The 11,065-nt window shown below is 47.6% G+C and overlaps 3 protein-coding genes and 1 long non-coding RNA gene across 7 annotated transcripts in view; 1 reads left to right on the top strand and 3 right to left on the bottom strand.

Annotated features, from left to right (window-relative positions):
* HOXB6 (homeobox B6) overlaps nt 1-1,610 on the bottom strand; it is a 9,223-nt gene extending 7,613 nt beyond the window's left edge. For 2 of the 3 annotated variants that reach the window (XM_026071808.1, XM_026071810.1), the window contains exon 1: nt 1,525-1,610. The gene's annotated coding sequence lies outside the window, so the exon portion shown is untranslated. The remainder of the gene's footprint in view (nt 1-1,524) is intronic. The other variant, XM_026071809.1, reaches the window with a different exon arrangement.
* Nucleotides 1,611-3,969: 2,359 nt separating this feature from the next.
* On the bottom strand, nt 3,970-8,213 carry HOXB7 (homeobox B7). Its single transcript, XM_026071811.1, has 2 exons — nt 7,765-8,213; nt 3,970-4,946 (listed from the first exon to the last, which is right to left on the bottom strand). The coding sequence occupies exons 1-2, from the start codon at nt 8,162-8,164 to the stop codon at nt 4,693-4,695; spliced, it is 654 nt and encodes a 217-aa protein (XP_025927596.1). The 5' UTR covers nt 8,165-8,213; the 3' UTR covers nt 3,970-4,692.
* Nucleotides 8,214-9,954: 1,741 nt separating this feature from the next.
* The window catches only part of HOXB8 (homeobox B8), a 2,117-nt gene continuing 1,006 nt past the window's right edge, over nt 9,955-11,065 (bottom strand). The window contains exon 2 of one of the 2 annotated variants that reach the window (XM_026071807.1): nt 9,955-10,850. In XM_026071807.1, the coding sequence (XP_025927592.1) occupies nt 10,546-10,850 (305 nt within the window). In that variant the 3' untranslated portion in view covers nt 9,955-10,545. Of the gene's footprint in view, nt 10,854-11,065 lie in introns of both variants that reach the window. The other variant, XM_026071806.1, reaches the window with a different exon arrangement.
* Nucleotides 10,700-11,065, top strand: part of LOC112968990 — a 4,320-nt gene continuing 3,954 nt past the window's right edge. Inside the window, exon 1 of the long non-coding RNA XR_003254519.1 lies at nt 10,700-10,767. This is a non-coding gene — a long non-coding RNA (uncharacterized LOC112968990). The remainder of the gene's footprint in view (nt 10,768-11,065) is intronic.

Raw genomic sequence — 11,065 nt, 5'->3', positions numbered from 1 at the left:
AAAAAAAAAAAAAAAGAAAAGAAACAACGAGCGCGGAGATGCTTAGCGGAAAGAGAGAAAAGGCATTTGAACCGCATTAATTTCCCTGTGATTTATGAAAAAATGTAACAGGTTCGGGAAGAAATAGCTTTAAAAAAATGGCTTTCTGTTTATTATTTCCACGGCTTGCGATCATTTACTCTTGTCCACACAATATTCCGGCACAGTCAGGCTTGGTGAGATAAATCGTCACGTCATAAAATGGTTTATGCTTAAGTAATGAATCTCTTCTTACTCAATCTCGCTTCACACACACAGGCTCCTACATTATCTTATTTAAAAAATCACCTCRTAACAGTAGCAATTACTACTATATTTCAAAATCCCGAAATCTTAAAAAAAAACACATTCAAAATTACGGGCAACTCTGGACAAATATTTTCTTAAAACCAAAGGCAAACGTTAGGTGATCAGATATGCAACTGGAGGGCTATTTTCACATAACCTGGTCTCAAGATGTGGAAAGGACCAACACAACGTGGGTCTGAAACACTAGACGCTATTCCGGGCTGAAAAGCCGTAAAGCCCCGTTAACACCGCAGAACGCAATTAAATACAAGGAGGTTTATTGCATCGCAACGTCAGCTTCATTTGGGAGTTTCACGAGGGAAAAAAATACAATGAGAGCGCTGCGCTCTGGGTTGCCTTCATTCTTATTATCTTTTTTTCCTCTTTTCTTTTTTTCCCCCTTTTTTCCCCCTAATTTCCAGAACCTTATTCTCGAGGACTGCCGCGAACTGCCCTCTTTGAAGAAACCACCCACGTAATAACGACCCTGGAGAGCAACGCAAAACCCAGCCGGCTGCCGCGCCAACTTCGCCAAATTACTGGGCTCGCCCGAAGACAGGCGAACTGGCAAGAGATTCTGCGAGGGGAAAAAATAAAACACGACAACTACCCACAAAGGGCTTGGTATTTTTTTAAAGGCAGTATCTAAAAGCCTCCGTCACCGAGCTACTGCAAAATCCTTCATTCCAAGTCTACTATCTCCAGGTGACCTTACAGGCTTTATATTTCTTTTTGATTCCGTTATTTTTTTCTTTCTCCCTTTCCTTTCTCCCCTTTTCTTTTTCTTTTTCTTTCTTTCTTTCTTTCTTTCTTTCTTTCTTTCTTTCTTTCTTTCTCTTTCTTTCTTTCTTTCTTTCTTTCTTTCCTTTTTCTTTCTTTCTCTTTCTTTCTTCTTTCTTTCTTTCTTTCTTTCTCTTTTCCTTTCCTTTTCTCTCTTTCCTTTCTCTCTCTATTTCTCTCTTTCTCACCCTATGCTACACTTTTGGGGGAAAATTTCACTTAAACAGATTTTAGCTCCCCCGACACCCCTGATTTCTTCGAGTATCTCCTTCCTTATCACCCCACCGTTTTCTTTCTATTTTTTTTTCCCTGGGCAAGAGGGAAGAGGGAGATGGGGAATTAAATAGAAAAGGCAGTTTGACAAATGCATTTTCGCAATTAAAATTATATGAAGAGAAACAGATATTATTCCCTTACCTTTTGACGTCCATTTCTGTGGTATATGTAAAATATATAGGGAGAGATAGACAGCGTTTGCTTATCTGTTAGCTGACAAATATTGTCCCAACCTGATAGCCGTCGATTGCCTCTCTGACTTGTGATAGCTTCTTGCATTTCTGTCATTTGCATAGAAAATGGAGTAACTTCCCTCTTTGAGAAATGATAGCCTCCACTCGGTCCAGAATCTCCACTTCCCCTCCATTACTACTGAGATTCCAAATCAGCAGGCAAATTAACCCAGGAATTAAAAAAAAAAAATCATATAACTCTTTTTGTATGTGAGTGTGTGTATGTGTGTGTATATGTGTGTGTGCGTATGTGTGTATAGGCTTCCCCCCCTCCCCTCTCCCCTGTTTTAGCCCTATCGAGCTTATACACAAAAGTAAAAAAATGTAAAGAGGCGAGAGCCCTATAGAGGACACTGATCCGACCCAAGGTGCAGCGGACAGAAGAATGGTGCAATATAACCACATGGGAAATAATAAAAAGTTCATGTTCACGGTTAGCAGTCCACATGACCGGCTCTGGCCAATCCCAGAACCCAGCCACTCATAAAGTTCTATCACAAAGTTGTAAATTTTCATAAAACAACAAGGAATTTATTGCATTTCTTCATGACCGGTTTAACAGCAGTCTTTTTCTTAGCCGCCATCTTTTTTTTTAACAAAAATAAAAGAATATGAAAGGGGTTTCAGGGATTTTTCCCCCCTTGGTTGCATGTGGAGGAGTTTTTAATAGAAATAATCGAATAATACCTTACACATTAATCTATGAACAATAATAACCCCCACCCCCACCCCCCAGAATAAAGAATTTGGGGTTGTCGTTGGCTTTTAAATGGGTAAAGATACGGTAAAACAGTGGGGTTCGGGTGGGGTTTCATGTCTTTTTGTTTTTTACGGCATTTTGGGAACCTTTCTGCTGCGAGGGGGGAAGCGGCACTTGCAGATCTCCGAAAAAGGAGGCGGATAAAGGTGCAGCGTGAGCGGTGCCATGTGTGGGCAGAGCCGAGCCGCGGGCTGCGCCCCGGGTGCCCCGTCCCCGCCGGGCCCCCGCCGGGCCCCGGACCCCGCTATAGCGCGGGCGCCGCTCGCGGGGGGACCCGCCGGCGAGGAGGGTTACGCCGCCGGTGAGCAGTGCCGTTAGCGCTATAGAGGCTGGCCGTGCCTCGCTTTGCCCCCTTTTTTTAATAATTATCTATTTAGTGCTTCTGAATGCCTCCTTGCCCCCGGCTGCAGGGCAGTGCCATGGGGCAGCGAGCTGGACCGGTGCAGCGCAGAGGCGCAGGAATGGGGAGAAATTTCTGGAAATCCCTTGTTTTTTTCGCTATGCACAGAGCGTTGCTGCAAAGAGCTTTCACCAGGGGATATCATCAAGGAAAAAAGGAAGATTTTCCCTTCCCAGCAAGTGGGATTTCAGTGTGCAAAAGCCATAATAGCTCATGCCTTTAATAATGGGCTTGCCATAATTAGTATATACAGCAGGTACCGCAAATCTGTATTATGAATGTGGGCGCTCATATGCTTGACGTGGCATCTTATTTGCGCTGAAACCTGCTAAAGGATGCCCTGCGCCTCTTCCTCAAGACGAGAAGTTGCCTAGCTGTCTGCGGCGGTGGGGTGGCGAAAAGACAGGCAGGCAGAGCAGGAAGGAAGGCAAGAAGGTGGAAAGCTGCCATTTCCAAGCCAGGAGTACCTCCAACCCCTCGGCTTTTTATTTTTATTTTTTTTTGGCCTTTTTTTTTCCGTGCATTTTACGCACGCAGTGTGGAGCAAATTGCGTGGAGCCTCCGCTGGAGGAACCCGCGTCCTCGCTGCGCGCCCGCGAAATGTAAATAAACAAACAGCGCGGAGGGGGGACGCGAGGCCGCTCCCCGCGCCGGGCCCAGCTTTCCCCGCCGTTGCTCCGCTTGCCGATTTCCCCGCGTTTAATGGCTTTCATTTATTTTATGTGTGCTTTGATGCTAAACATTATTTGGCGCTAATGAAATAGTTACAGTCCGCAATAAAGTAATTGAAGGGCGGAGGGAGAATCTCCAAAAACTAAACCCACAGCAAAATATATCGCCTTGCTGCAAATTGGTTGCAAGAACAAGCGAATTAAAACAAGGGCGAAAAGCCTATTGGAGCTGTTTCTGGCCTCTTTGCAGTCCTCCTTTTTCCCCTTACCTACTTCAGTAACAGCCACGGCGCAAACACAGAGAGAAAGGAGAAAGGCGACCAGTCCGCATTTCGAGAGCCCCGAATATGAATTATAGTTTTGATGTATTCGCCAAATCTATTGAAAAGGCACTAAAATGTTGAAAGCGGTGGCTATGATAAAAAAGAGAGGTTTAGAGTGATATGTCGGGCCATATTTTAATATAAAAAGATCTTTGATATATTTTTCTTACCTAAGGAAAAGGAGACAAATGCCCCGGTGCTATTTTCAGAGGAGGGGAAGGAACGCAACACAGTTGTAGATTATTGGAGATTTTCTTTTTATTTCGAAGAATAATAATCACAGACGAGAAAAAAAGCAACGCGTCGGCATTAAATAATTTGCTACTTCGATATACAACATTTTACGTAGCACAATATTAATTCCTCTTTTTTCCCCAGAGACTTGAACAAAGAAGTAATCGAGGTAAAAATATACACAGACAAAACAGCATAGCGACGAGAAAAGAACCACGGAGGTTACAGGGAGAAGGCGTAATAATCATTCATATTATGTACAGGACTATATACGCTAAGTATAATTTGCATTCAGACTTTCAGGTCACATTTTCTAAATTAAAGGTGCTAAACACGACCACGTTACTTCATACCAAAAAGTACACGGCGAAGTACAAACGGAGATTTACAAATTACTTGTACTATAGGAAGACTCACATAGAAAAATGTATCTATTCTGACTCTAAAGCCACATTTAATAGGTAGATATTCATTCTATTGTACAAAAAAAAAAGACTTTAATATAGGTAGTATTTTTTTCAGTGTCAGGAAACACAATGTATCATTCCTAAGGTTTTTAATTATTTACGCACTTATCATTTATGTATTTTAATATATAGTCTTTTCGGTGTGTTTTTCCCCCCTTTTCTTTTTGTCTGGGGTTTTCACGTTTCCTGGCGTCACCTTTCCGAGCAGCTCCCTCGCCCTTTCATTCCTCCTCGTCGTCCTCCGCGTCTGCCTTTTCCTGGCTGTTTGAGCCGGAGCAGGCAGTTTTGTTCTCTTTTTTCCACTTCATGCGCCGGTTCTGGAACCAGATCTTGATCTGGCGCTCGGTGAGGCACAGGGCGTGCGCGATCTCGATGCGCCGCCGCCGCGTCAGGTAGCGGTTGTAGTGAAACTCCTTCTCCAGCTCCAGCGTCTGGTAGCGGGTGTAGGTCTGGCGGCCGCGTTTTCTGTCCGTGCCTGCGAAACAAGGTTAGATGCAGCTGAGGTTATGAGACTCTCCGGGTTTCTCTTGCCTTTTGTCTTGGGGGGATTCTCGCTATCTGCTTCATCCACCACATGGTGCTCAGCTCGTACGAAATCCTCTTTTTGACAGCCTGTACGAGCTCATAGCAGGTTCTTTACATTTGCCAGATCAAATCCTTCTGCTAGAAGTTTTCCCCACCTCGCCCTCGCTGTTCGCAGCCCCCAGACCATTGCACGTGTAATTTCCCTTCACCTAGGAAAAGCACGCGGTGCTTCTCCGCGCGTCTCTCCGCGGTGCGCGTGTGGCCGCGTCCCTCCCGCGAGGTGCGCGAGGGAGCAGCAAACTTCGGAAAGTTTCCTGCCCCCGTCGCATCAATCAGCCGCTGCGCCCGCACTTCAATTTTCATTGCAATTTTCTGCTGGTTGGGAAATAAATACATAAATAAAGCGGAGCGAGAGCGAGAGAGGCAGCTGTTCCCTACACAAATCCAACTATTTGTCCTCTCTTAAAGCTGTCATCGGGAAGCCTGCTTGGAAGGTGTGTGATGTTCCTAATTATTTAGGGGAATGTGCTGCGCGCAGCAGTGGCTCCTGCTCCGCTGGGGCTGTGCAGGCGCTGGCGGACCGGGGAAATGCCCCCAAACCCACCGAGGCTCCCCACAACTCTCCAGCCGTCTATTAGCAGGCGTTGGAAAGGGCCCAGCTCCTGATTCTCCCCCTCCCCTCCGATATTTCCTGGAGCCCAGTTGGAAATAATTATACAATATGGTGTTTGTGATTCTGGTTATCTTTTCTCTGTAAAAGCTAAATGTGTCTCTCTAGTATAACATATCCTTTCCAGGGCAATGGGGATGGCGAATACCAGCCCTCGGCCTCTCCTCCACACATTCCACTGGACTCCTCTTCTTCTCCCCCCCCCTTTTTTTTTGTTTTGTTCTTTCTTTTTAACAGAAGAAAAGATCCAGTCATTAAAAGAAGAAAAAAGCAAAATAGCCGGGCTAGCTGTAAAGTAAAAATGTGCAGGTCGTGGAATGTGGGTTGTAAAATCCGCTGAGGGGAGAGCCATAAACTGCTGCTGAATAGGGATGACAACTCTATCTCTGCTCGCTGATGAAATTCCGCAATCAAACAGTGGCCATGAGGGGCAGGGGGGCAGGCCCTGCTCGGGTGGCTGGGCCCGACCTTCTCTGCTTTTAGGCACAGCAGATCCCCAAGTATTCGGGGTTTTGAGCGCTTTTGCCCTGCTCCAGGAGCCTCTCTAATGTTGGTACTCGCAGCGTCACATACTAAAAGGGGGGTGCGGGGGGGGGGTTCTTAAATCTGAAGTCAGATAAAAGCAGAGATGAAGTGTTTACGACCAGAAATATTTGGTCTTTGATAAATCAACTGTAAAAGAGAATGAATTATGGAGCAGGTAATGGAAAGAACTGACCACCAAATAAGTGTGAGGGTAACTCCTGCCTTTATAAGCCTCTATGCATTGGCTGCTCTGCTGTTTTCTTTCCCTTCTACTTTGCAGGGAGCCTGGCCCGCAGTCCAGTCGCCCCCGAAGTTTACTAACAAGACACTTTCCCAATATGTGGCTGCCAAGCGAGGCTCGCTCGCAGGGATGCACTCAAGTTGCAATCTGTCAGGGCTCAGGCAAACCCGGGCGGCTGCAGAAGTGAGCTCACGCGTTCCCCTCCGCTTCCAGGCGGGACAGCAGCGCCTTTTTCTCCCCTTTCCCAGGATTGCACGAATACGACCGCCGCATGGGTGCCCCGAGCAGGGCCCGGCCCCGGGGGAGCCCCGCTCCTTGCAGCCGGGCGGTGGGTCGCCGGCACATGCCGGACCCCGCTCTCGTGTACGGGAAATGGATATTTATTGAATGTTAACCGACACTGATGCCCTGAGACGGAGCACGCTGGTGGCTGAAGGGGATGCAGCGGCATTTAGCGGGTTCGGGCTGGAAACACACGTGCAAGGCGGCGCCTCCCGGAGGGGACCTGGCCCGGCCGCCAGGCTGCTGCGCCGGGACGGGGCAGCACCCCGGGAGCCGCCAACTTTTGGGGGGTGGCAGAGACCCGCCGAGCAGCTCTGGGCAGGTCTCTTCCCACCGGAGCAGTCCCCAGAGAGCCTTCTCCAGCGTGCAAGGGAGACCGTGCCCCCTCCCCGGGCCGCCTGGCTATTATTTTTCGGGCGATCGCACATATAAACGCGGGCTCCCCCTCGCAGCCCCTATGTATACATCCATACATCCGGATGCGGGCCGATATGTCACCGTTTGGAAAGCAGAGCTTTTAATTGTGCAAGGAATGATGTGTTGCTGTTTCTGATGGCAACACGCTATGCTTAATTGCAGTATCTGGGACATTGTGGTGAGGGGCTGGCAATTGAAGGGTTTGCAATCTAGCAGAAAACAAACCAAGCTTGCAAGCGCCTCCCATAAATAGTTTCTTTAAGAATCTATATCTATATCTACATGCGGCTAGCACAATCCTCACCCTGCACATACAGGAGGAGAAGGGGATGGCCATTATTTCTGCAGCTCTGGCTGTCCCCTCTGAGACAAACTGCCTTTTGCATGGCACATCCACAGCCCCAGCAACACTAATAAATATTTAAAGCTAAAAGGCTGGCTTTAGGGTGGGGGGCTCGCTCTCTCTGCCTCTCTCCCTCCGTCTCTTTTGAAGAGAGAGATTCGTTTTCGGTGAAACGTCAWGCAAGGAGTTGGGGACAAGTCCCCCCTCCCCCTCGCCCGCCGCCACCCCCCCGCACGCCATAAAATAATTTACACCCCCCGGCTGGTCTCCGCGGGGCGGCTGGCGCTTACCTGTGCTCCGCATCCAGGGGTAGATCCGGAAGTTACTGTCGCTTTGCAAATCCGAGTCCCTCTGGTCCGTTTTGTTGCAGTTCTGCTTGGAGGCATCTGCCGGGCACATCATGGAGAGGTTTTGCTCAAAGGGGGAACAGTGCATGTTGAAGGAGCCGGGCTCCAGGCCGTAGCCGGACGAGTACATGCTGGGGGGCTGGGGGTGCACGGCGCTGCCGCTGGAGTAGAGCCCGGGCATGGAGGCGGCGAAGGGAGGCGTGGATCCGGCCCCATAGCCCGCTCGCTGCGTGTTGGAGGCGAAAGCGCAAGAAGTTTGCTCAGGAAAGACTCCGGATGGGAAAACCGAACTTGCGGCTTGATATTTAGAAAATAAAGCATTCGCATAATACAATGAACTCATAATTTGGCCGGGTGATTTGTAGGTCGGGACGTTTTAGTGTCGGTTTTACGAGGTACCGTGATATATTACGGAATTAGAGTCCAGATTTACACCAAAAAGGACCCCTTTTTCCTCCCGGCCCATGTGACGCGCGGGCACGTGGCTCCGGCGGCGCCAATCGCCGCCCGCTCCCTCCTCGGGGGCAAAAAATTGTAGTGCTGCTGGATTTATAAAATATGATAAATAATTGATGCGATATAAAACCCTCCAAGATCTATGCTGGAAGGGGTGAAATTGTGCTGGAGTCGATAAGCAACCTGTAATCAGTTTTCAGCCGAGACCAAGGGAGAAAAAGAAAGAAGAAATGTGTGTGGGGGGTAAAAAGCACGTTGCTGATAAACCGGCAGCTCCCTCTCGGTCTCTCTCTGCTGGAGGAAAGACAGGAGCGGAGCCCTATTTATCCCCTTATTGATCCCGTCTAAAATTCCCTCCTTCGCACCATTTCCCTGGCTCCGAGGTACTTTTTCACGAGACTGTCCATAATTCCCTCCCCTCCCCCCTTGACCCTCTCTCCCTCCGCGGCCACCCCCCAAAAGACAAATGTCTCATTGATACCTAATACTTCCAGGGTCCTTTTTTTTTTTTTTTTTTTTTTTTCCAAAATGCCATTCAGCTCTATATCTAATTTATTCTAGTGCCACAGGCTTTGAGCTTCTTATTGAGCTGGCATTTGCTTTTCTTGTTGCGAAAAATAAAGACTATACAGATCCCCTGTTCAGCGTGTCAGCGGTTCTGCAGGAGTCAATTACAGTTATAAGTAAAACGTTACCAGCTGGCTGATTTGCTTTCTGCTGGAGAAGCAGAGAGACCTTCCCAAATGTGATCTGCCTCATTTTTTTTTAAAGGGAAGGGAGGGATAGAAAGAAAGAAAGTCTTACTGGCAGGAAAAGCAGCCCAGACAATGGTGGATATGCATCTAGGATTTGCACTGTTTCTCCTTTCCCAAGGTTATGTTGCAAGGGGATGTGTGTGCATCCCCACACACGCACTCCTCTCTTGCCATGGCTCGACAGGCGAAGGAGCAGAAAGCAGCTCAACTGCACGGGTGACAATTTTGCAGCGAGATGAGAGCGAGGGAAGGAGAGCGCCCCAGACCTGGGCTTCATCGCGGGGGAAGTGGGGTGAGCGAGGAGAGAGGGAAGGGGAGACAAGACAGAGAGAAGAGAAAAACAAAAATTACCTTCAGGCAGGATTTCCACACAGCCTCCCAACCTGTCACCACACATGAACTGTTAGAAACAACAACAAGAGGAGAAGCCATCGCAGCGGCCCTGGCCCCCCCCCCTCGCCCGCCGCTCCCCGACCCCAGCCCCTGCCTGTCCCAGCAGCGCTCCAGCTCGCCAGCATCTCTGCAGGCGAAGCGGGCTTTGATGGCCAGGGCTGCAGCTCCGACACAATTGACTTTTATTTCCTTTCTATCAAAGTGGTCCTGGAGGAAATGAAGCAGGCGAAAAGAATGATGTCACGGAATTCTCGCTTGTAAACTTTATTGTAACTTTCTTCCGCCGCTTCCAGGTTTAGACAATAGAACAAAGTGATGAAAGAACAACAAAATATATCATTAGTTCCCCCAATAAAGTAATTCACGTATACAGTATACATTCTTTTTCACAGTTAACCTAAAGATCACTTTACAACTTGCTTCACTGTGCGCATGCTAACTAAAGGAGAGAAAACGCTTTTTTTTCTTGTCTTTTTTTTTCTTTTTTTCATTTTTTGGGAAGAAACATTTAAAAATTGTAAACAAAAAAAAAAAATCCCGAACCAAACAAAAGAACAGAAGTAAGGAAAGTAAAAAGAGAGAGGGAGGGAGAGAAAGAGAGAGATAACTACAGCATAAATAGGCAGTTTCATGTTGTTGGGATGTTTGTTTCAATAGCTACCTCCAGTACATACAGATAAACCACAACAAAAAAGGTGGGAAATTAAAAAAGTGCACAAATGTAATTTCACATAACTCCTATAGCATTGAAAGCTATGTTAACCAACCCACCCCCCAGGAAAGAAGAGAGAGACAGAGAGAAGGACAGAGAGAGAGAGAAGATTTCACAGTCATGTTTTACATAAGCTATTGCGTTACACTACCACTAGTTAATAACTGGCAAAAGGCTGGAGAGACCTCCAGATCACTTTTGCATACTGTTCATTGTATCAAAGGATAATCAGGAAAGTGGTGCTTACAGCTATATTGTTTTACAGCAATAAAAGGKTTTTTTTTTCTTTCTCTTTTCTATGCATTGTTGTTTTTTTCCCACCCCTCCCTTACATTAACTGCCATTAATGTGGGACTCAGGGGCTCTTCCACCCCAGCAGCGCTTGCCTTTCAGTCCTTAAAAATCCTTTTATTTCTTGTCCGCCTTCTGTGCTTCCCCTTCCTCGTCCACCTCCTGGGCTCTTTCCATTTTCTGTTTTTCCAGTTCTTCCTGCTCGCATTTGCTGCTGGGAAACTTGTCTTTGTTGTTTTCCTTTTTCCATTTCATCCTCCTGTTCTGGAACCAGATTTTGACCTGCCTTTCTGTCAATCCCAGGGCATGCGAGACCTCGATCCTCCGTTTGCGGGTCAGGTAGGGATTAAATAGAAATTCCTTCTCCAGTTCCAGCGTCTGGTAGCGGCTGTAGGTTTGCCTCCCCCTCCTCCGTCCAGCGGCTGCTGGGGAATTGCAAAGGTTGGGTGCAAGAGGGGAAGAAGAGAAGGAGGTTGAAAGATACATAAACCAGGCTCGGGAATAGACACACACACACACGCACACACACACACACACACACACACACACACGGGAGGGGGAGGAAGAAAGGGCTCGCACAGGCAAAGGCAGGAAGCAAGCAGAGAGACGGAAAGGCTCCTCTATAATATTATAAAAG

The sequence above is a fragment of the Apteryx rowi genome, unplaced genomic scaffold, assembly GCF_003343035.1.
Source record: "Apteryx rowi isolate R43461 unplaced genomic scaffold, aptRow1 scaffold_331, whole genome shotgun sequence".
Classification (NCBI taxonomy): Eukaryota; Metazoa; Chordata; class Aves; order Apterygiformes; family Apterygidae; genus Apteryx; species Apteryx rowi.
The sequence above is the reverse complement of the archived record's forward strand: the minus strand, read 5'-3'. Positions and strand labels throughout refer to the sequence as shown.